This window comes from Lagenorhynchus albirostris, chromosome 12 (assembly GCF_949774975.1).
Source record: "Lagenorhynchus albirostris chromosome 12, mLagAlb1.1, whole genome shotgun sequence".
NCBI classification, from domain to species: Eukaryota; Metazoa; Chordata; class Mammalia; order Artiodactyla; family Delphinidae; genus Lagenorhynchus; species Lagenorhynchus albirostris.
This window is the reverse complement of record NC_083106.1, coordinates 7,129,647-7,153,306: the sequence shown is the minus strand read 5'-3', so window position 1 is coordinate 7,153,306 and position 23,660 is coordinate 7,129,647. Positions and strand designations below refer to the sequence as shown.

The 23,660-nt window shown below is 50.4% G+C and overlaps 2 protein-coding genes across 9 annotated transcripts in view; one reads left to right on the top strand and one right to left on the bottom strand.

The window, feature by feature from the left end:
* Positions 1-2,622, top strand: part of MAP3K4 (mitogen-activated protein kinase kinase kinase 4) — a 111,810-nt gene extending 109,188 nt beyond the window's left edge. For all 4 annotated transcript variants that reach the window (XM_060167841.1, XM_060167839.1, XM_060167840.1 and 1 more), the window contains one exon: positions 2,075-2,622. In XM_060167841.1, coding sequence (XP_060023824.1) covers positions 2,075-2,095 — 21 coding nt within the window. In that variant the 3' untranslated portion in view covers positions 2,096-2,622. The remainder of the gene's footprint in view (positions 1-2,074) is intronic.
* Positions 2,623-12,022: 9,400 nt separating this feature from the next.
* Positions 12,023-23,660, bottom strand: part of LOC132530597 (E3 ubiquitin-protein ligase parkin) — a 1,420,256-nt gene continuing 1,408,618 nt past the window's right edge. The window contains exons 14-19 of one of the 5 annotated variants that reach the window (XM_060167843.1): positions 22,017-22,178; positions 21,392-21,545; positions 18,354-18,456; positions 17,526-17,601; positions 14,627-14,825; positions 12,023-12,656 (exon numbers count right to left, since the gene is read on the bottom strand). In XM_060167843.1, coding sequence (XP_060023826.1) covers positions 12,562-12,656; positions 14,627-14,825; positions 17,526-17,601; positions 18,354-18,456; positions 21,392-21,545; positions 22,017-22,178 — 789 coding nt within the window. In that variant the 3' untranslated portion in view covers positions 12,023-12,561. Of the gene's footprint in view, positions 12,657-14,626; positions 14,826-17,484; positions 17,602-18,345; positions 18,457-21,391; positions 21,546-22,016; positions 22,179-23,660 lie in introns of those variants that run through there. The other 4 variants (XR_009543830.1, XR_009543829.1, XM_060167844.1 and 1 more) reach the window with 4 other exon arrangements.

Genomic DNA, 23,660 nt, shown 5'->3' with positions numbered 1-23,660 from the left:
AATTTGGAAACTTAAATATAAAATACCTATATCTGAAATGGGAAGAAACTAAATGTATTATGCTGGGGAATTTTGTATGTTTTTTCTTTTGGAAAATGTTCGTCGAGGTTCTCCTTCTTGATCCATTTGGATGGTTTGAGGTGCACTTGGGACTATTAAATGGAATTTTAAATGGGGCTGGATGAAAGGCACAATTTTCCCTCTTTTAGAGTACACAGGTTAGTAACAACAAATCTCTACTGGGAGAGTAGAAACAGGGGAGTAATGACTAAGCATTATGTTAAGAGCTGTGATAATGGTATATATGCCATGTTGTAGGGTCACTGAAAAGAGGAATTTAATCCAGTCGGGTAATCCCAGCTATTACTCTTTTTTTCTTTTTACTCTTTTTATTTATTTTTGGCTGTGTTGGGTCTTCCTTGTGGTGAGCGGGGGCTACTCTTTGTTGAGGTGCGCGGGCTTCTCATTGCGGTGGCTTCTCTCGTTGCGGAGCCTGGGCTCCAGGCGCGTGGGCTTCAGTAGTTGTGGCGCACAGGCTTAGTTGCTCCTCGACATGTGGGATCTTCTTGGACCAGGGCTCGAACCCGGGTCCCCTGCATTGGCAGGCGGATTCTTCCCTGGTGGTGCAGTGGTTAAGAAAGTCCCTATTAACTTTCTTTAGAGTGAGATGCCTGAGCTGTTTGGGAGGGTTTAGCCAGGTCAGGAAACGCAGGGAGGAGTATGGCGGACAGAATGGAAGACACATGGAAAGGCTCACTGCTAAGAGGGTAAAGCACCCAAAGAACTGTGTATCGGTACATACTGATGGAGCACAGGATGTGGAAAGTGGCAAAACATAAGGCTGGGAAAGTAAGCAGGGACCACATGAAGGGATTTCAGTTTTATTGTAAGCATGACATGATTAAATTGTGTTTTAGAACAGTCACTCTGGAGGTGAGAGACTAGTTGGGAAGCTGCTGACACAGCTGCTGGGTTGGGAGTGGGAGGTCAGGGGTGAGTCACCAGCCGTATATAGGAGTGAGAATGGCCGTGAGTGAGTAACTGATGGGATGTGAAAGGCGCGTGACGGGGAGGAGTCCAGGACGGCTCCCGGGCTCTGGCTTGTGTCACCAGGTTATGGAGATTCCATTTGCCAAGATAGGCAAAGAGGGCATCTGGTTGAGGGTTGCGTCGGGAGATGATGGTCTCCTCTGGTAGACCGAGTCCGAGGCGTGTTTGGAATATCTGTTGGGGGATTTTAGACAGGCATTTGGATATTTTGGGCTGGCACTCGAGAGAACTGGGATAGGATACGGATTTGAGAGAGAGCAATATTGCTGGGAGAGCATTTAGAGGAGACATGGAATGAGAGTGGAAACCTGGAGAAAACATTTACAGGCTCCTGCAGAGGAGCTCCTGATACAGGAAAGGAAGATTCAAGAGAGGGGTCACATTATTCCTTGGTGAGTGAAATTAAGTAATCAATAGCTGGATATGCTGCATAGATATTAGGGATTTGTAATTAAATAAAAATGTATTTATTCTTTATAAAGTATATAAGCAATTTTTATTGACTTGATATTGTACAAATATGTTCTTTTTTTAATGTATTAAGCCCTTTTTTAAAAAAAATTTATTTATTTATTTTTGGCTGTGTTGGGCCTTCGTTTCTGTGCGAGGGCTTTCTCTAGTTGCGGCGAGCGGGGGCCACTCTTCATTGCAGTGCGCGGGCCTCTCACTATCGCGGCCTCTCTTGTTGAGGAGCACAGGCTCAGTAGTTGTGGCTCACGGGCCTAGTTGCTCTGCGGCATGTGGGATCTTCCCAGACCAGGGCTCGAACCCATGTCCCCTGCATCGGCAGGCGGACTCTCAACCACTGCGCCACCAGGGAAGCCCCACAAATACATTCTTAAAAATGCTTTCAATAGTCAATTCATAGAGCAGTAACTTAGCACTGACATTTCATTGCATTGATTACGCCTTTGCTCTGTGCCAGGCACAGTGCTGGGAGCATCAAGATGCACTGATTATGACTTACCTGTAAATCTTACATGTGGCGTGAATAGGGTTCAGCTCTCTCCTGCCTTCCTCACAGGTTTGCACAGATGAAGAATGAAGCTAACCAGTCTGTGGCCTAGTAGTGTGTGTACTCGGAAAATTCTCTTAATCACTACTGTATGTAATATTTACATAAAGACTGTGCTGAGAAGCAGTATAAGCCTTTTTAACCTTCCAAGACTGAAGACTGCACAGGTGACAAGCGTCACTTCTCCTGCTGCTCCTGTTTGTTCGACGTGGCACGGGGCCCTCCTGAGTGATGGTGTCCACGAGGTAAAGAAGCTGCATGTTAAGTGCCATTACTACTGTACACGGACCATCACCTCCGTCACCTCCGTTTCTCGGGTAACTGAGAACCGTGACATCAGTGTAGTATTTTTGACCTTTCTAGGTTCAAAAGCAGTTGTAGTGTTATCAGGCGTCCTGGGCCTTGTTAATCTCTTGTTTGTCGAGTGCACTGACTGTGAAACCTTACCTGTTGTTGTTGTTGTTGGCAAGCCACAGGTTTGTTATGCAAAAGGCTGATTAATGAAATTTAAGAAAAAGGTTCTTTTTTCAATAAATGGTTTATTTTAGGAAAGCTCAGTTATATTGTCTTTTAATGGTTATCAGCTTCAGAGCCAACACATTATCTGATACAGAGGTCTGTCCTTGTCACTCATGTGTTCCTCAACAGAAGGGGTACAATCAAGTGTGCTGAAGGTGGGCGCTGGGTTAGGAGTTCCTTTAGGGTCTAGAATCTCCTTGCTGCAAAGGGAAAGAGAGAAATGAAACAACACTAAGGATGTAAGAGGCCCTTTTAAATCTTTGTATATTAACTGCAAGTTTATAACAGATAAAAGTTTAAGCCTTGTTATCACATGTTGGCGGCTCAGTTTATTTTCATATCAAGATGTATAGGTACTGGGTCAATGTAAATACTGCTGAATAATCTCTTGACAAGAAAGCATCTTTTTCAGAATGTAAATATTTCAGCAGTTAGTTTTCTAAAATAGCCCAAATTATATGTCATTGATGGTGTTCTTTTCTTTCTTTCTGCTATTAAATTTTTTTAAAGATTGACCTTAAAGCTTCCTGAAATCTTTTTAGAAGATATCTGGCTCATTCCTTACACGTAGCAGCTGACTCTGGACAGGTAATTTCTCAAGCAGGTTCTGTATTCACCTTCCCTCCAGAGTAGCAGATCCCCTCACATAGAAATTAATGTCCTTGAGAAAGCTGGCATCACGGAAGGATTTGTACAGACACTTAGATTTTTTTTTTTCAGTAGAATTTTTTTTCAGTGTTTTTAAATGGCTTTTTGAGGTATAATTTACCAATATGTAATATTTAAAGTATACAGTTCAGTGATTTTTAGGATAGTTATATAGTGTACAGCCTTCATCATAATCCACCTTAGAACAATTCCATTACCCCAGAAAGAAAGCTCTTGTCCATTTGCAGGCACTCGTCACTCCTACCCCCAGCCTTAGGCAGCCACTGAGCCACTTACTGTCTCTATAGATGTGCCTGTTCTGGACATTTAATATAATGGTCTTTTGTGTCTGGCTTCTTTCACTTAGTATGATAATTCTAAGGTTTATGCATGTTACAGCATTGTGTTAATACTTCATTCCTTTTCGTTGCTGAATATTATTCCACTGTATGGATATGCCACATGATTTATTTATTCATGTACTACTTCCACTTTTTGGTTATTATGAATGATGCTGCTCTGAACACTTGCATACAAGTCTTTGTGTGGACCTATATTTTCCTTTCTCTTGAGAGTGGAACTGCTGGCTCATATGGTAAATCCATGTTCAATTTTTTAACAAACTGTCAAACTGCTTCCAAAGTGGCTGCATTGTCTTAATTCCCAACCAGCAACACAAGAGAATTCTAGCTTCTCCATACCTTTGTCAACACTTAATATTGTCTTTCTTTTTGTAATAGCCATTCTAGTAGATGTCAAGTGTTATCTCATTGTACTTTTGATCTGCATTTCTCTGACCATGGTGAGCATTTCTTGTGCTTGTTGGCCATTCATATATCTTCTTTGGTGAAGTGTCTATGTGAATCTTTTGCCCATTTTTATATTGGGTTATTTGTCTTCTTATTGAGTTGTGAGAGATTTTTATATATTCTGGATACAAGTCTTGACTAGATATTTGATTTGCAAATGTTTGTTTTTTCCCCCAGTCTGTGGCTTGTCTTTTCACATTTTTAATGGTTTCTTCTGAAGTACAGAAGTTTAAAACTTTGAAGTCTGGTTTATCAACTTGTTCTTTATTGCATGTGCTCTTCATATCCTATCTGAGAAATCATGACTTGACTCAAGATCATGAAGATTTACACCTATAGTTTCTTCTAAGAGTCTTAGAGTTTTAGCTCTTATATTTAGGTCTATCGTCTATTGTTAGTTAATGTTTGTGTATCACATCAGATAAGGGTCCAGGTTCATACTTTTGCATGTCGATATTTATTAGACCCAGCATTCATTTGTGGAAAAGACTGTTCTTTCTCCATTGAATTGTTTTGGCATCCTTGTTTAAATCAGTTGACTGTAAATCTAGGGGTTTATTTCTGGACTCTCAGTTCTGTTCCATTGATCCATATAGCTGTCTTATGTAGAACCACACTGCCTTGACTAACATAGCTTTATAGTAAATTTGGAAGTTGGGAAGTGTGAGTTCTTCAATTTGGTTCTGCTGTTTCAAGATTGTTTTGGCTATTCTGGGTCATTTGTATTTCCCTGTGAACTTTAGGATCAGCTTGTCAGTTTCTGTTCTCCCCCCAACCCCTACCAAAAAAAAATCAGCTGGGATTTTGATAGATTGCATTGAAAATATAGAACAATGTGGGGAGTATTGTTATCTTAACAATATTATGTTTCCCAATTCATGAACAGGACAGCTCTCCATTTATTTGGATCTTTGATTTCTCTCAGCAGTGCTTTGTAATTCAGTGTACAATTCTTGAACTTTTTAAGTCTGTTTCTAAGTATTTTATTCGTTTCATGCTATTGTGAATGAAAGTATTTTCTGAATTTCTTTTCAGATTGTTCATTGCTAGTATATCAGTACAGTTGATTTTTGTATATTGGTCTTTTATCCCATGGCCTTGCTGAACTTGCTTAATAGCTCTAGTAGTTGTTTTGTAGACTCCATAGAATTCTCTACATATAAGATCATATCATCCAAGAATAAAGACAGTGTTTCTTCTTCCTTTACAATCTGGATGCCTTATATATTTTTTCTTGAATAATTGTACTGGCTAGATCCTCTGTCCAGTACAATGTTGAACAGCACTGGTGAGAACATTCTTGTCATGATTTTGACCTTAGGTGGCAACATTCATTCTTTTAATTTATGGTGTTAGTTGTGGGGTTTTGGTAAATGCCCTTTATCAGGTTGAAGATGTTTCCTTCTTTTCCTGGTTTACCGAGAGTTTTTTTTTTTTTTTAATTTATTATTATTTTTTAAAATATCAAGGGTTTTTTTGTTTTGTTTATTTATTTATTTATGGCTGCGTTGGGTCTTCGTTTCTGTGCGAGGCCTTTCTCTAGTTGTGGCAAGCGTGGTCCACTCTTCATCGTGGCGTGAGGGCCTCTCACTATCGCGACCTCTCTTGCTGCGGAGCACAGGCTCCAGACGCGCAGGCTCAGTAATTGTGGCTCACGGGCCCAGTCGCTCCGCGGCATGTGGGATCCTCCCAGACCAGGGCTCGAACCCGTGTCCCGTGCATCGGCAGGCAGACTCTCAACCACTGCGCCACCAGGGAAGCCCTACTGAGAGTTTTTATCATGACTAGATGTTTGATTTTGTCAAATGTTCTTTCTGATCTATTGAGATGATCAGATGATTTTTGTGCTTTATTAATATGGTGTACTACATCAGTTGATTTTTGGATATTAAACCAACCTTGCATTCCTGGGATGCATCCTAGTTGATCATTCTTTATAATCCCGTCTTTGTATTGCTATTGCAATTTGTAATGTTTTGTTGAGGACTTTTGCCTCTGTATTACATGAGGGATATCGCTGTGTAGTTTTCATTTCTTGTGATTGTCTGGCTCTGGTATCAGGATAATGCTGGCCTCATACAATGAGTCGGATGTTTTCCTCTTAGAGATTGTGAAGAACTGGTATTATTTACCGTACTTCTTTAAATGTTTGGTAGAATTCACTAGTGAAACCAACTGTGCCTGGGTTTCTTTGTGGGAATTAATTAATAATTCAGTAATACTTTTAAGTTCTGTAAGGTTGGTAGCGATGTCTACTTCTTTAGTCCTGATTTTAGTATTTTGTGTTTTCTTACTCAGATCTTTTCAGAGAATCAATTCTTGTTTCATTAATATCCTTTATTGTTTTTCTGGGTTCCATTTCATTTTTTTCCCTCACACTAATCTTTATTATTTCCTTCTTTCTGCATGCTTTGGGTTTAATTTGCCTTTTGTTTCGTTTTGTTTTGTTTCTTAAGATAGAAGATGGTGAAGGTAAAAATTATTTTAAAAATAATCCACAAGACCATTTCCTTTTATATATATAGTTTACAAATAGAGCATATATCTTGAACATATTGTAAGGATAGTTTAAAAAATGTAATGTAAAAGCAGGGGGTAGATTTTCTTTTTTCTTCTAAAATAGCAGCCTCAACTACTGACATTATATTCTCTAGAGTGAGGTCAGCAAACCTTTTCTGTAAAGGGCCAGAGACTGAATATTCTTGGCTTTGCAGGCTATAGGATCTTGGTTGCAACTACTCAACCCTGCTGATGTAGCATAAAAGCAGCCATAGCAACACATATATGACTAGATGTGGCTGTGTTCCAATAAAACTTTATTTACAAAACAAGCAGCAAGTGGGTCTTAGTTTGCTTAATGCTGCTCTAGATCACTAAGCAAAATTAAGAAACATTTTCCGAGGCCAGTAGAACTTATACAAAAGAGTATAAGCTTTCAAAGGCCATGTGTAATGCTACCTTATTCATATGTCTATATACTGCCCTGAAAAGGTGAATTATTCACTCATCAGGTCAAACCTGAGGCCGGGTGGCTGTGCGCTAACAGGGTGGCTCCCGTGGGCTTGTACACAGGTGCTGAAGGCAGCTCCAGGAGGAGTCTGAGCAGTGGCTGCGCAACAGTGCACGTCTGCCTACACAAGGGCAGCTCTGGCCCTTGAAGCATATGCCTTTTCCCCTAGTAAGTGGAGGATCGCATATTTTTCCAAAATCAATGAGCTTGTTCCTACCAGCGTGTTGAAGCAGGTAACTCCCTTATTAGCTGCAGTGTCTAAAGTCACTGCCTTGCAAATCACTCATTTAATGGCATGATAGAAACTTCTGTGCTGCTTGGAATTTTTCACCCTCCCTGTAGCCCAACAGCCTGTTAAATTCCCAGCCTCATCCTGATTTAACATCAAAAGGGTCACCAGTCTTCTACTCTGGGATGGGTCCTCTAGTCACATGCTCCAGCAGCCTGCCATTTCGTCACATCACTTTTTTTCTTCTTGAGTCAACTATTATAAATTCTAGAGGCACGGCTCTTTCCCTGTATTAGGTGATTTTTTTCTTATCCATTTAAATCATTCCTGTTTGAGAGTGACTTCTTCCTAACACATGTGCAGCTTTAGTGGTTTCCTACCCACCTTCCAAAGGAAATTATTATTATTCAGCAACCCTAACTTTTTGTTCATACTGCTTACCTCCTTAAAATTCAAAAGAACATAGTTGCCAGGAATTTCAAAACTCTTTAGTCACTCCAGCATGTGAAACAAGACTGTATAAAAAAAATATTAAAGGTAAAAATTGTATGAGTCTCACTCAGTGAAAAGCTTCACCAGTACAGCCCCAGGAGATATTTTCTAGCTACTGCGAAGATCTAAGTAAGGGCTTACTGTCGTTTGTTTAATCAGTTCATAACCTTAATATTCAAATAGGACAAGGCTGCAGGGGCTGAGGAATGCCTGCTTTGGAACTGCTTATCATTCACTGGAGAAACGCGGTGCTTTCTTCACTGACAGCTGAAGTTCAGAGGGTTGACCAGTTTTACTTTGGCCTAATTGTGCTTGAGAAAGATTTTTATTTTTACTTTAGGAAAGGGAGTCAAGAGAAGACAATTGAAAGTCGATTCTTAAAGCCTCTGAACCAGTGTCCCTTCATGGCTGCTCACTTTGACCCTGTGTGAGGGGCCCAGGAGCCCGCCCTGCCCCCGCGGAGGTGACACTGAGGGGACATACGTTAGCTATTGAGGTGAAGTTCTGATATTCTGCTCTTTCTGACCAAAATAATGGTCATTTCCAACAGCTGAATGTCATAAACAGATACCAGTTGGTGGCGAATGCTGTGAATGGTCTCAGATGTCACAGATGAAGAGAAACAGGAGTATGTGCTTAGTCGCCTCCTCTCAGGTGTCCGCCTGGTGCCTTGGATGCCAGTGTAGCAGGACAGGAAGCCTCAGGGCATCCGAAGTGCTTGGTTTTCATTTAAATTTATTGGAAGCTCTGGAAATACTCAAAGCCCATGCCAGGGATGCAGGAGTGTGAGATGCAGCCTTGGAGAGCTCGGGGCACCCGCTCGTTCATAGGTGCCAGGTCCGGCGCTGCGGCTCAGGTGACCCGGTGAGAGCCAAGGCCCTCAGCCTTCTGTAGGGGGTCGGGGTCGTTTTGGAGGGCAGAGGGACTGGCGCTGGGAAGACCGCTTGCTTGTTTGTTTGGAGGAAGACCGGCTGCCCAATCTGCAGCTCAGCCCCGTCCCACCCACCGTAGCAGGAAGGCAGGGCCAGCGCTGTCAGTGAACACATGTGTTCCAGCTTCTTTATTTTGTGCTCTGTAAACAGCGCGCTGGAACTGCACGGTTAAGGCGTTGGAAACACTGTTGCTGAAGGAGGTGACACTGAACAGGACAACCTGAGTGACGTGTCACAGAGTAAACAGGAGGGTCACACTGGTGGGTGCCCTTCCGAGAAGCTCTAGGGCAGGAGGGGCGGTACACGGCCAGCGGCAGGCACAGTCGGAGCCCATGCTGCTTCCGCGGCAGGAAAGAGTGGCACTGGCAACCCTCCTGTGTCACCCGGCAGACTGGCGGTCGCCAGAGGGTTTGTTCTTCCCGCTCTAACCCGGCAACCCTGAGCAAAGTCTGACTAGCGCTTTAGACAGTGCTGGATGAAACCTCTTGTTTTGAACAGGTCCCTCCACGGATGCCTTCTCGCTTCTGTCCATGTTTACAGGTAAGTTCTTAAAGCTCTGAAAGCCTAATCTGTTTGGCTTGGGGACCAGCCAGGCCACTGTTCCACTCCACCAGGAGAGAAACCGGAAACCAGCGGGGTCTGGTGTGTGTCTGTCACATCAGCTATTTCTACGTTTTGGCTGCAGTTACTGGGTATTACATCTAAATTACTGTCTTTCAGACCCACTCAGCATATATTAGAAAAACACATTCATCAGTAGCTACTTTTTTTTTTTTTTTAACAAGGGCTTCTTTAGAGAATACAGCAGTCAGGAGATACTCCAGTACGACTGTGTGATCCTAGGAAAAAGGCAAACTGTGGTCTCTCTACAAAAGGTAAACAAGGTGGCCGACTAGCTCAGAACGTGCATCCGCTTTTCCTCCATGTCAGTCACAGAATCAGTCCACCTTCCTTAAACTCATCTCAGATGGTTGGTGTTTTCTAAATAAAGAAAGTCCCTTTATGGGCTTGGTTCCTAGAAGAAGTGCATTAAACTCCCTGCCTCAAAGCTGCAGGTCTCGGACATGGCCCTTAACACCTGGGAGGACCCTGCACCGATCTCCAGTCTGCAGGAAACTTTGCATCTTTCTCTTCCACATTGGGTTTCAGAGCAGCCTCTGAGCAGGGCTGACCTGAGCTGCCATGGGATGGAGATGTCAGACAGACAGGACGTGATGCTCGTAGTTCATCCCGCACTGCTCGGGGACAGAGAGCCGGCTTCACATCCACAGGTTTTTAATTCTTAGAAAAGTAAACGCCCTGGGAACCAGCACCGTTCTCTGCTGAAGAGATTGTGGCATCGGCAAGACCTGGACAGGGTGAAGGGATTCGGGGAGGGGTGCTTGTCTCTGCCGTTACGGTAACAGGCAGGAGGAACACCATGTCCCTGTACCGCCAAACGCAATGTTTTTTCATGGAGGGAGCCGAACAACTGAAACGCCGTTAGGATCTCTCCCCAGCAGCGCACGCTCTCTGGTCTCCTAAGGAGAATGTCTTGCCCGCCTTCCTCCAGCCTGGACCCTCACGTCTGCACTGGTGAGCAGCTTTGTTTCCTGCTTATGTTTTGTGTTTGGTCCCAGAGCCAATTCAGGTTAAATGTCTACGGGTCCCTTTTATGTTCCAGGAAGAAGGAGTGGGTGTATGTTATTAGAACTTAGATTACTGCTGTTGCATGGGAAGATGACACGGAGGAAAAGGACACATTTTTGGACACTCCAAGGTAATGTCTGAGCATTTTTGAGACGTAGCAGCGTGGAGGCAACTTTCTAAGCTTTCCCCCTTATTTATGTAATGCTTTAGGAGTCTTAAAATGTGATCACATATACTGCTTCATTTCACCCTTGAGACAACCCAAGAGGTAGGTGTTATCACCCCCATTTTACAGTTGGGAAAACAGAGGTAAAATGGCTCGCACAAGGTCTTACAGGGACTTAGCTGCAGGGTTTCGTAAGGGTGAACCTTGTAGCTCAGAGCACGGCCAGCGCTTCTGACTGCTCTTCTCTGTCTTCTCCCACAGAGCTAGGAGACCCCAGGGTAGAACGGCCCAGGTGTGAGCCGACACGCGGGAACACGGTGTCGTGTTAAGCACCTGAGGTGCTTATCCCCAGGCTGCTGCCCACGGAGCTCTGCTCTTGAGGGGAGGCAGCGTTTGGAACTGGCACGTGGCCTCATGCACGTGGCCTCATGCACGTGGCCTTAGGCAGGGCAGGAAAGGCCCCACCCTGCCCTCAGGGACTCCAGTAGGAGTCCACTCACCCCAGCCTCACGGACATTCTCTTCCCACAACTACGCCAGGAAGTTCCCCTTTTCACTTCTGCTGATTTGTATCAATGGTCCTGTAAGCAGAGAGCTTCTCTTAAACCCTCTCGTAACTTCACTTGTGCTTGGTAAGTGCTCAGTGACTAAGAGCAAACGTGGGACATGATTCGGAATAGAATAAGCCTTTAAATAGTATTTGGCCAACTTGTATATGGGACCGTTCATCCCTTCTTCCATAATCGCAGCAAAATAGGAGGTAAGTAACGGGTGGCACGGGGCAGTCCAGGGAGAAAGGCTGCTCTAGCTGGGCGCACGTTCCCATCAGGCCCACCCAGCGCTGCGGCGGCTTGGCCCGAGACACGTGCTGTGTGGTGTCTACTCGTTCTCCTCCGGAAACGTTACTGCTTTTCTCTGTTCTTCTTCTGCATCTGGCGTCTGCTGACTGGCAGCAGTTTGCCGCAATCCTGCACGTGGACCATGACTCCAAAGACCGTCCTAGATGCCGAGGAGCAGGGCTCTTCCGTGTCATGGCAGTCTGGGCTTCCAGAAGGAAAGCAAAAGCCCGGGGGGACCACGTACCACAGTGTCTGCTCAGCCTGACCCTGCTCAGAGGAGCTCCTGGGCTCCGGCGTGGTCCTCTGTTAAAGTGAGCCTGCATTTGTTTGGGGACCAATTTCTGCTTGCTACCGAGATGAGCAGAGGTTGTAAAGTCATCTCTCAAATCGCTGCGGAACGCCCGGGCTTTATTTTAATGTTCGGCTTCAAGACCAGGTTCTTCAGGAAGTTGGGCACATCTTCAGGACTTCGGCCGGAGACTCCACTGCAGGGAGACCGGGGAACCATCGCCGCCTCCCAGGGGCCCCGTCACCGTGTCCTGCGGACACGGCTCAGCTAGCCTCCTGGCTCCTGCCGTCTCCACGCAGACACTCGCAGGCTCCTGCGTTTGCAAACCCACCTCGTCTAGCCACCCCGGCCCGCGGGCCCTCTCCCCCCCCAGACCCCCTCCTGTGAGCACCCTCCAGAGCACTGTGGTCCAGACTCCAAAACGCAAGGCAGGGGCTGAATGGAAGGAGGGAGCGGGCTGTGTGAACACACCACACAGGAGCCAAGCACTTTAATTTTCTTTTTTTCGGAGGCATAATTTAAGTCATCTTCCCTAAAGTGACTTGCACTCTGTCTGTGGCAATCCAGGGTTACAGAAAACTCAGCACCAAAGGATGGAAGGGAACTCCCCGAGTGTTCCCCATTTCTGCCCTCCCCCTGCACCTCAAATACACCCTCCGAATGAGCACACTCCCCCGCACCTCGTTCTCGCTCACACGTGTTCTTTCCCATCACACATACACACGCTCACACAGACTCACACGGAAAGAAAGAACCGAAGCCCACGAAAGCACGGGGGGAAGGATTTAAGCACATTTCCTCCCCATCTGGCGCTGAGCCCCTGCCCCTGCCTCCCCAGCAGGGGCTCACCCAGCTTCATCACTGGGTCCCTCCAAGGATGATGGCAGCATCCACCAGTCCTCCAGGGTCCCCTTTGGATGGTGGTGCGTCCTGGGTCAGTCGCCGTGTTTCTGCTTGCTGTCCATGTTGCCGTAGGCGGAGCCCTTGTCGATTTCCGTGACACCAATCATCCATCGGACCCCCACGGAAGCTGCGGAAACAGGAGGGCGGGTGAGCAGAGGCCCGCGGGGGCCCCGGCGTGGGAGGGCAGGTTAGGAGAGGCCCGCAGGGACCCCGGCGTGACCTGCCCGACGGGAACCAAGAAGCCCGCAGGGACCCCGGTGTGACCTGCCCGACGGGAACCAAAGAAGGGAGCTGTGTAAAGCTCAGGCATCAGCTGAGAGCCGGCTGACTTGGGTGCACTTCGTAATCCCTGCCTCAGTTACCCTTGAGCATGGGTGCCGGGCTCTAACTGGACTAGGGGACATTAGAACAGAGCAAGGCTGTTCCGGTGGCAAGTTTTAATCCTTCGGCACTGGAGGTGAACAGAACGTGGTGAGCCGTACCCCGCTGTGCCCAGGGGCTTGCAGAATTCCTCTGCTTCCTGTGCCGATCCCTAAGGCAAAGAGGACTCTTTGGTGAACGCAGTGCAGTAACTTACGAGCACCCTTCAGCAAGGCTTAATGAAGGACATACCAGGCCCTGGACAGTGCAGCAGCTCAAATTCCCGTTTAGCGCCCAGCATGTCTCAGCACTGCTTTTGGTGCAAGTTTTAGAGCAGCAGACAAGCAAAGTCCCTGCCTGCCTTTTCTCCGACAGCAGGATTTGGCCCAAACAGAGAAAGTGTAAGACGCACACCAGAGCCCGGTTTAACCACTAGGAGGCTGGAAAACACGGTCTAGAGCGCAGAAGCTGCAGTTTAAGCGCTCCCTCTGGAGACGACAGACACGGTGAGCTCCTTGGGCGCAGGGCCCACGTCTGTCTCAGTCACCTTGGTGTGCCGAGCACCGAGCACGGGGCCTGGCAACAGTCTGTTTACAGTACGCATGTAAACGTGGATAGATGGGGAGCGGCTGAAACTGAACCGTCAGACCAGGGAGCCGACTGGGATGGAGCGTCCGCCCAGCATATGGGGCTCATGGAGCCCATGGGTCAGTTACAGTGGGCTGCCTCCAGCCTGGGGCCAACTCCAAACAGGCTGGGACACGAGCCCCTGCCCCAGCATTAGAACTTCGTGCAGTGGAGTTGATGACGTTGTGGAGAGTGAACCTCGGACTCCAGTGCAGAAAGGCTTCGTGAGAGGACCAAGACACAGAGTAATTCCGGGCAAAGCGTAGCAAGGCTCGGGCTCACGGGAGATGAGGTCTTGGGGAGACAGCAGTCACTTCCTCCAAAGCTGGAGACGCCCCATGTCTCCCAGGGAGAGTGCTGGGCCTCTGCTCACCACACACCCGGGCAGCCCTCCCGAGCCATCATCTGCAAGGAGCCCCAGCTTCCTCCAGAGGGCGTGGTCTGCATCTTCGCCTTCCTGCTACTGCATGCAGAAAGGCTGGGTCCAACCCTCCATCCCCATCCCACTGGGGGCCTGGCAACCACAGCTCCCCTGGACACCCGGCCAGCCAAGCTGCACACTGGCCATGTACAGTGGTAACTGGCTGCCCCACTTCAAAAACAAGTGGCAGTGCCCAGGGAAGCTTGGGGCTATGGAGAAACGTCAGTCGTTTGAAACCACATATGGGTCAAATAAAGCCTGTAGGGATGAGTGAAAAGACTGAGTTACCCAACATCTCCACTCAGTGCAGGTGGCAACCGAGGAGACGCACCCACACTTACTTCCCCAAAAAGGCCTGGACCCACTTTGAATAGCAAAGAGCCTTTGTTGGTTCCTGCTAGGACCCAGGAAATAGTTTTCTTGCTGATGAGCAGAGCCCGGGGAGGACGGAGCTCGTCCCTGGTCCCTGGCGGGTCTTGCAGGCGCAAGGGGTCCATGCGCACGGGGAGGGGGCGCCCGGGCGGAAGCCCTCCAGGCTGGGGTTTCTGGGCCCGGCTCAAGCTTCTGCCTGTCCACCTGCGGGATCTGCAGCCGGGCCTTGTCCTCACAGACAGCGCGATGCCCCCCTCCTCCCTGCCCCTCCCGCGATGCTCCCCCCGCTGCCCAGGCCCCGCTGGCCCCGTACTCACCCACGAAGAAGACGAGGACGAAGCTGGCCAACGTGAGGGAGGAGCCGCTGCGGACCATGTTGACGAGGAAGCGGAAGAACGGGTAGAGCAGCAGCGAGGCCCAGAACAGCCAGTTGACGAGCGTCCAGGGCCGCCGCGGGGGCACCATGGGCGTCCCGGGGAAGGTGCCCGTGCGGGAGTACTCCTCCTGGAGGGCGTCCTGTGGGCAGAGGGCCGCCTGACCTCTCGCCGCCCGCCCCTGGGCCCCCCACCCCTTCCCCGCGATGAGGCCGGGCGGCCCGCTGGGCCAGAACCTCCTGAACCCAGTAAACGGCCAAGGGGTGGGTGAGGGGGTCTCCCAGCTCGACTCAAATACCCCAACATCCTCCCAGGGCCGACAGCGCGCTCGCTGAACAAAGAGCATCTGCGGCCCTGCTTGGCTGGCTCACCCCGTCGTGGCCCAGTTCTGCAGGGAGTTAGTTGAGTTTTCTGGAAAACAAGCGTCCATACACCCAAACCTTATACCTTAAGTGCTTAATTTTCCCTTTAACAACTTGAGATAGAGATGAGATGTCTAAAGTACTTGTCTTACTTGTCTTCTTTCCCAATCAGGATGTACTAAATGATGCGAATTTCTGACCACTCAAGGTCATGATTAAAATGAGGCCTCAAAGGGCCGCTTTGGAAGGAGAGCCCCTGGCCCTTCCTGGGCACTTCAGGGGCTCTGCCCTGCAGCCCCTTCCCGGCTGCCCCTCCAGCCTGGCGGGTCTCAGGGAAATCACACGATCAAGCAATTGTTGGACAAGGTATCACGTGCGGGGGGCTCCCAGCCTCAAGAGGTGAGGGAGACACAGCCAGTCGGCCAAACAGAGGACTTCCCAGGAAGTGACAGTGACGTGTGGATGCCCAGAGAGATGGCACCTAGCCTGCCAAGGCCTCCCATTCCGCCTCCTGGCCAGAACTTGGGTGACTTTTCTTATCCCAGCAGGGCCATCAGGAGCCTGGTAACTAGGTAACTGGGGTGCAGTGGACTGGATATTTGCACCTGCCTCCCTGAATTCCCACACTGAAATCTTAACCCCCGAAGATGGTGGTATTAGGCGGAGGTGCCTTTGGGGGGTGATTAGGTCATGAGGGTGGAGCCCCCATGAATGGGATTAGTGCCCTTATAAAAGGGACCTCAGAGAGCTCTCTCAGCCCTCCCACCATGAGGACACAGCAACATGGCAGGCTGGGACCCCCTTCTGACTCCTGATTATCCAACCTCCAGAAATGTCAGCAGTAAGTTTCTGTGGTTTATAAGCCACCATGCCTGTGGTGGCACTTTGTTACAGAAGCCTGACTGGACTAAAACAGGAGGTGGTACTTTTGTGCCTTAAAAAAAACACCAGCTTTACTGGGGTGTCATTTACATACCATAAAATTCACCCATTTAAAAAATGGGCAAGTTTTCTTGAATTCTTTTCCTTAATAGCCTTGATAGTGCTTTTCTATTGTAACGTTACAATGGGGAACTGAGGATGCTTTTTCTGTCTCGCTTCCAGTGAGACATTCGCTAAGCCAAGATCTTTTATCTGTAACCTCTAACAAGAGGAAAAAGGACTCCCTTTTCTAGGAGTCAGCAGGACTCTGAACTTTGTATTCACTCCAGAGTTTTCTTTTTCTCTGGTTTCATTAGAAAACTAAACCTCACCCAAGACCCCCACTGCTCTCCAGTGACATGGTGGCCACTGTGACTCCTGCCAGCCTCGCGGGCTCCGTCCGTGTGACTTTGTGACTTTGCCGGGTGGGACACAGACGCCTGGCTCAGGGCCAGACGTCAGCTCCAGCAGCAGAATGTTTACGGCCTCTCTGGGCTGTGTTATTTCTTTTGTAATAAAGTCCGCCTGTTAGGGAGGGGGACTTCGTTAATGATGCCTCCATTTTTTGGTCTCCACATGTTATCATCCTGTGGCATGTTACACATTGGAACTGGGAACTGTATTTCCTAGAAAGAAACAGCACCCCACAAGTCTACAGGAGCAGGAGAACCTGCTGACAGAGGACAAGTGCCCTGAGTCCACACTGTGTGCACCTGCCGCCCATGCACTGGACAGGAGGGCACAGAGGCCGAGCCACCCACCCACAGCTGGGCCGACTGGGCTTTCCCAGCGTTCAGCTCAGCAAAATAAAATTTCTCTTATGACCCTGGGTAGAAAGGGAAGAAAAGGAGAGGAAAACGAAAGGGGGGACAGAGAGAAAGGGCTGGCGCCTCCTTGTGTCAACAAATCCAGGCAGGGGGCGCTTTCTGGGAAGCCTCCCAGGCATCAGCCAGGGCTCAGGCCTGGGAGCGTGTTGTTTGAAGAGGACCGTGCCTTGGGGTCGAGCCCACCACCCTTCCAAGGCGTGTAAGTGTTACACTTTTCCCTCAGTGTAAGCGGAAAACCCACCGCCAGCTTGAAAACCTCTTAATTCCGACTCCTGAAGGAGTCAAACGCGGCCCAGATGGACCCTTGTGGGCCTTCGTCCTGCTCACGCTGGTGATGTTTTAGAGACCAGACAGGCAACCACGCTGTGGACCCAGAGCCGTCACTGCCAAAGAGAGCACCCACACCGCCCAAGAATATTTTGCCTTCAGACCAGCGGCGGGAAAATGGACAAAGGGCTCTTGGGGCCATAACTCCCTCTTTTGTCCACTACACCCATGAAATAGTCTTCCATTCTTTCTGTGAAGGCCCCTTTAAAAACATTTTGCAACGTTTTTTCCCCGTCTCCAAGTAGAGCGTCGGCCCTGGGGTCATTAACGAACGTCCAGGGCGTGAGGTCTCGCCCGGCGGGAGAGGCTCGCGCTCCACCATCAACTCCCGGAGGTCCCAAAGCACCACAGCTGCCGCTTGAAAAGGACCCTTAGATGGTGCAGAGCCCACCCCGTAGCACCGACCTTCTCCTGGTAGAGCTTGTGCAGCCAGGCCGCGCACCTGTCCTCATCTTCTGGGACTTCTCCTAAAGGGATCCGCCTGCCAAGCAGAGAGCAGCTAGCAAGGAGGCGGCCCATGCCGGGTGCCCCAAACACAGGTTCAAACTAACAATGCTTGCCATCCTTTGGCTTCTGTTTAGGTAGTAGTCTAGGTAATGTGGAAGTGAGAGGGTAATTCAGTTGATTGAAAAGGGGAAAATCCACATCCATATGGGGGGAAATACAGGCCCAAATGCAGTCACGGCCCACGAGGGAATGGCCCAGGGCCTGATTCAATGACTCAGACAAAGACCTCTCAAGGAGGACACCTGCCTCTCCGTGCTCCCTAGCTTGGAATATAACACACAAGTGAGATGCTGCTGAAATGTTCTCCATTTGCTTCGAGGCCTCTTTGTAAATTACAGATGCTCTTATCTGTGTCTGTTTCTATGGAGTAGACACGTCCTCCAAGAAAGGGGGTCAATAAAATAAACTCTCACACTCAGTCTCAAAAATGGCTGTAAAATAATTGTCTTTCATTTGTCGGACCTGAGCTCTTTGATGAGAACGAGTTGGTGAGAGAGAGTCACGAAGTGTCTGGGAAGACAAGAGGCTTCACCTCCTTATTTACATCAGTGCACGCGTCTCTATTAATATAAACGTGACTGTGAACACATTCCATTTAGTACAGACTGCAGACAAGAAATTATTATGTTCATACATTCCCCTGGAGGAAGGTCTGCAGGTCGTTTGTGGTTTATCTATTTTGGGATGGGCGCCCTATTTTCTGGAAAGGAAACGAAGCCAGCTTACCTAACGTATAAATCTGCGTGATATTTCTTTCCATTTAGGACTCCCAGCAGTGTTGGATTTTCATTATTTCTGAAATTGAGTGTACAGTCATATACAGCTGAAACTATAAAAAAATAAAACAAATACAAAGCAGTATATAGCGTGTGAACCCAATTTCACTTTGTAGATACACATATTGGAAAAACAATAATTGAGTTGCTAGCCGATTATCTTGGAATGAAGGGACTACTAATTTCTTCTTCATGCTTTTCTATATTGTCCAAATGTTCTATGTTGAGTACATACCACGTTCCATCATCAGAAAAGCACACAGCTTAGTAACAGAATACAGTTACTACTGAGGTCAGATGGCCCATCTAGATGATGTACTACAACAGATATCAATATTTAAACAAATACCAATAGCAAGGTAAATCAATCCAAAGAATACTATCTAAGGAGGTTTCTGAGTTACGGCAGCATAACCATTCTATGTGCATTTTTCCCCTAGAAAAATAAGATAGCTATAAAACTAGAATAAGATACTGGAAACTTCTAAGGGACTGAAACATGGTTTAGTCAGTTGATACGTAGCTGAGAAACAAACAAGAATGTGTGATTTTTAACCAGTCTGCCAGCTGGTGAGTTAACCTGTCAGCATATTGAAAGTTATGTCAACATTCACTGCTGCAGCCCCGGGGCCTGGCCCAGGCTCCATGAATGCTTCTTGGATGGCAGGATGGCAGGAGGACAGGATGTGTGAAGGAACAGTGAGGGAAGAGCAGGGTAGAAATACGCAGTGGAAACAGATGGCCCCTCCCGCAGAGTCAGTAAGGCAGGACTGGACAGTGGAAAGAAGTTTTGCGGTCAGTCTGGGTGCGAATCCCAGGGCTGCCTTTTCCCAGATGCGGGATCTTCTCTTGAACAGCCCGCTCGGTCTCCCTGAGCCTAGTTCTCCCGGGGAATGGGACTCGGGATGCTGAATGTCAGCCCTTCCCAAAGGCCCCAGCACATCGTTTGTGCTCAGTAGACTTCACTGAGAGCTCTGCATACCTGCAATTACTACCAATCAAGTGAGTGGGGTGATGGGCGGGTAGAGAGTCACTTGCTCTGGCTGGGAACGTGGAGAACCAAGGTTCAAAACCACTGTCCATTTGCTTCTACCTGCCGCCTGCCCACCACGTGGGGTCCACAGGGGGTGCTCTGGCAGCTAGAGCACGTCTTAGCCAAAGGGAGAGGGTCCCTCTCGCTGACCTGCAGGAGTGCCGGCAGGTAGCTTCCCACCCCTCCACCGAAGCAATCGAGACCACTCCCCTGTCCTCCCCGCGGGAAGAGGTGTCCCCCTCCCTAGGAAGAGTGAGGCTGGAGGAGAATAACCTTCACGTTTAGTACATCGTCCAGCCATTTTAAGCACAGAATTACGTAGAGTGAAAGGCCTCAGGCTGCATGGGGTGAGGCTGCAGAGCCCCAGGGTGTGAGAGCCCATGTCCGTCAATGGGTCTCACACCTCCTTTCTTCAGCCTGCCCTTACACAGCAGCCTGATGCTTCCAACACAGGTGGTGTTACTTCGATTAATCAAGGATGGGGCTTCCCCAGAGAACAGCCTAAATTTGCACAGTTCCCTCCTTTTCCAGAGAAGAAACCCCAAGGTCTTGAAGTGATAGAACGGGGCCCGGCACTAGATCCATCTGCCTGCAAAGCCCAGCAGAAGGACGGGTACGCCCCTGCCAGCCCCGCCAGCCAGGCCGCCCTGGGTGTGACCCCAGCCTGCTGTGCAATAGTAGAGTCACTTGGGATAAGTTCCTCACCCTTCAGCCCCAGCTTCCTCATCTGTAAATTGGAAGTAAAAAAAGTTTCCTTCACTGCATCTGGCGGGCACGTGCTGCGGCCGCGCTATGCGTGAGGTGCTTGTGCTGCCTGGCGTATTAGAATCGCTCTGCTATCATCATCGTCATCATCGTCATCATCGTCACTATTCGCGGGGGTGGGACAGCCTGCAGAGCTGGGCAGTCTTTGCCCCTTCGGCCTGTAGGCAAAGCTCAGGCAGGGGGAAGAATCTGCGGGAGGGACCCAGAGCCGCCTGGAGCAGTCGGGGACCTTCAGGGTCCCCACGTGTTAAAGTCAGACTCGGTGCCGCCTTCGCTCCGTCCACAGGAGCCGGGTGGCCGGTCTGCGCGATCACAAAGACAAAGCTCCTGGTGGGGCCGCCGCCCCCTGGTGTGGGGACGGCACCGGAAACACCGCACGGTCCACACGCACCGACCCCAATCCCCTGTGCAGGCCGGGGAGGAGCTGGGGGTCTCGGCCTCACGGGGCAGAGAGGACCGGGGACCGGGGCCGCGGAGACCGCGTTGGGCCCCGCCGGCTCTCCCCGCAGAATGCTTGGCCTCGGGGCCTCCGCGGGCGCAGACCGGCGCCAGGGACGCGGGGAGGTCCCCCAGCTCCGCCCTCCCGTCTCCTGGGAGACGAGGGACAGGGCAGCGGGGCTTCCGGCACCCGCAGGGCAGGAAAGGGTAAAGCACCTGTTTCCAAACTAAAGGGACCAGAATTCAACAGGAGACAAAGAGACTGCTGGTCTTGTTGCTACTTGCTTCTCGTCCTTACCTACAGTAATTTAGGGCTCCGGACTCAAGGCCAGCCCGACAGACGGCAAGGTCACAGAGGTCATCGCCTGGAGGCAGCTGATGCCAAAGACGGGCAAGAAATGCCAAATAAAGCAAAACCGCAACAAAAACCTGGGCTGACCGGGCGTGGGCCCCAGGCACGCAGCACCGCCCGCCGCCTGCAGTACCTGCGCCGAGCAGCAGAGGGCAGTGTTGGCCTAGCGTGCGTGTGCCTACACGTGCGGGCGTGGTGCGTGTGCGCCCTTGTGCAGGCAGTGGCCACTCCGCCAACGCTGGGTGCCCGGACCCAGGTTACGCAGGGGTGATGTGCCAGCCTCCGTCCCTGGCTCCTCTCCGTCGTAGGGGCGGGGGTGGGGGCACAGGGAGGAAGCTACTCCTATGGGCGCCAGGGCCCCCTTCCCTCGCAGCACGGGGCCCCGCAGGGTCGTCCTTACCTACATTTCTCAAACTCCTCACGGTGATGGCGAAGCCCTTGGTGCGAGGCAGCAGGTGGTGCTTGAGGCTGGGCAGCCCCTTGGCCTGGGCCACCTGCATGCTTATCTGGTGCTTCTTCTCTGTGAACCGCGTGCCCTCGCAGTGAATCAGGAACTGGAAGGGACAGGGTGGCCATCACACACGTCCCCGAGGCCACTTACACACCCCATGGTCACTCAGACAGCTGAGGTCACACACACAGCCTCGAGGTCACACACACAGTCCTGAGGTCACATAGACAGCTCCCAGGTCACACACACAGCCCAGGGATCACACGAGGTCCCGGGGTCCCACGCACCATCCCCCGTCAAATGCCGCACACGGTCCCACAGGAGCCTTAGGAAGTGGCCCGAGCAGGGATGGCCTGGCAGCTGCGCCTGCTCTCCCCTCAGGCAGGACCTCCACCCCCGGTCTAACTGTGTTCAAGGGTCTGTGAGCTTCAGAGAGAGGGTCTACATTTGTGGAGGCTCAGGAAGCAGAGGCGTGAGCGAGTGTGAGTGTGTGACCGGGGAACCCTGAGTTCATATGCGACGGGGCACCCCGAGTGTGAGTGTGACGGGGCGCCCGAGGGCTGGGTGCACTTACAAAGTACTTCTCGGGGTAGTCCCGCAGGTGCAGCAGGCTCTCAGAGACGGTCTTGCGGTCCTGCTCCCACTTGCGCGTGCAGAAGACCATCTCCGTGAAGTACCACATCCAGCCGATTATGGGGACGTAGGCCAGCTCCTTCTTGGCCAGGACCTTGGAGCCCTGAAACAGAGGGGGCCCGGGGCGTCCGTGAATTACCACATCCAGCCGATTATGGGGTCGTAGGCCAGCTCCTTCTTGGCCAGGACCTTGGAGCCCTGAAACAGAGGGGGCCCGGGGCGTCCGTGAAATGGGGCGTGGGGTCCTCCCCGACGGCCGCCGGAGATCTCTAGGAGGAGTGAACGTGCACTCCAGGCACGGGGACAGTTCCCGAGCATGCAGAGGCGGGGAGCCTCCGACACCGGTCAGTTGGAGGTCAAGGTCGTGCAAACCCTGCCCCGGGGGCAGGGGGCAAGGGGGCCTGGCTCTCCGAGGGGAGGGCGGGCAGCGGAGCAGTCGGGAACCTCTGGGGGCCATGGGATGCTGCATCACCCTCCACCCGCTCACACAGGTAGGTGCCCACCCCAGAGTGCTCGCTAAGCCCACCACGCAGACCTCACCCGGTCCGCAGCAACCCTGCTGGCTCTGCGGGTGGGCGGACCCTACCCTCCTTACAGGCCAGGAAACGTGGCCCAGCGGGTTCTCCGGGTTCGACAGCTGGGAAATGGTGGTGCCGAGAGGCGAACCGGGATCAGCAGAGGTGCTGGGAGAGCCCCACCCGTCTGCTGGCCAGCGCAGCCCCAAGGCTGCAGGTGCTGCAAGCCCCGAACGGGGAGGCGGGGGGGAACGACAAGCAGGGATCCAGTGGGGCGAGGGAGCAGGGGAGACACAAGAACCAGCTTTTGATCTAGTGGATTGGGTTCTATATTTTTCGCCCCTAATTTTGGAACTGGCCAAGAGGCTCCTAGAAATAGCCGTCATCCATCAATGGCACAGATGATGGAGGCGGTGATGCGGACAAGTGGCGCCTCAGCTGTGCTCCTGGCGGCAGCTGTCCGGCCACGCCCCTGAGCCCACGAGGCCCGGGAGCAAGAGCCGTACTTCAGCATTGCCCTGTCTCTTTTCCCTGTCACTCCCACAAGAACTACAAAGCTCAGCAGAGGGGCAACAGGCCATATCCCCCGACCCACCCACGCAGGCCAGAGAAAGGTGCGAACAGCCACTTGTTCCCTTGACCTTAAAAAATCCACAAGCATCTTCCCCACTGGGAGAAGGAAAAGCACCGATACCTTTCAGGAGTAGCGTCTCCACGTTTTGGCGGGTTTTGGTTTTGCTTTTCCCACACACCAATTTCCAACATGCAAATTCCTTCAGACAGAACCAAGCCTGGGGAATTCCCTGCTGGTCCATTAGTTAGGACTCCGAGCTTCCACTGCAGGGGACACAGGTTCGATCCCCGGTCAGGGAACCAAGATCCTGCTTGCCGTGCAGCGTGGCCAAAAAAACCCCCAACAAACGAACAAAAAAAAACCCAAACGAAAAACAAAACAAAAAAGAAAAGAAATAAAAGAACCAAAGCCATAAAATCCGACGACCTGCCCCAGAGGGCCCAGAGGCAGGTCCCCAAAGATCAGAGTGCTCTCCAAGTGAGGGGCGTGGGCCCAC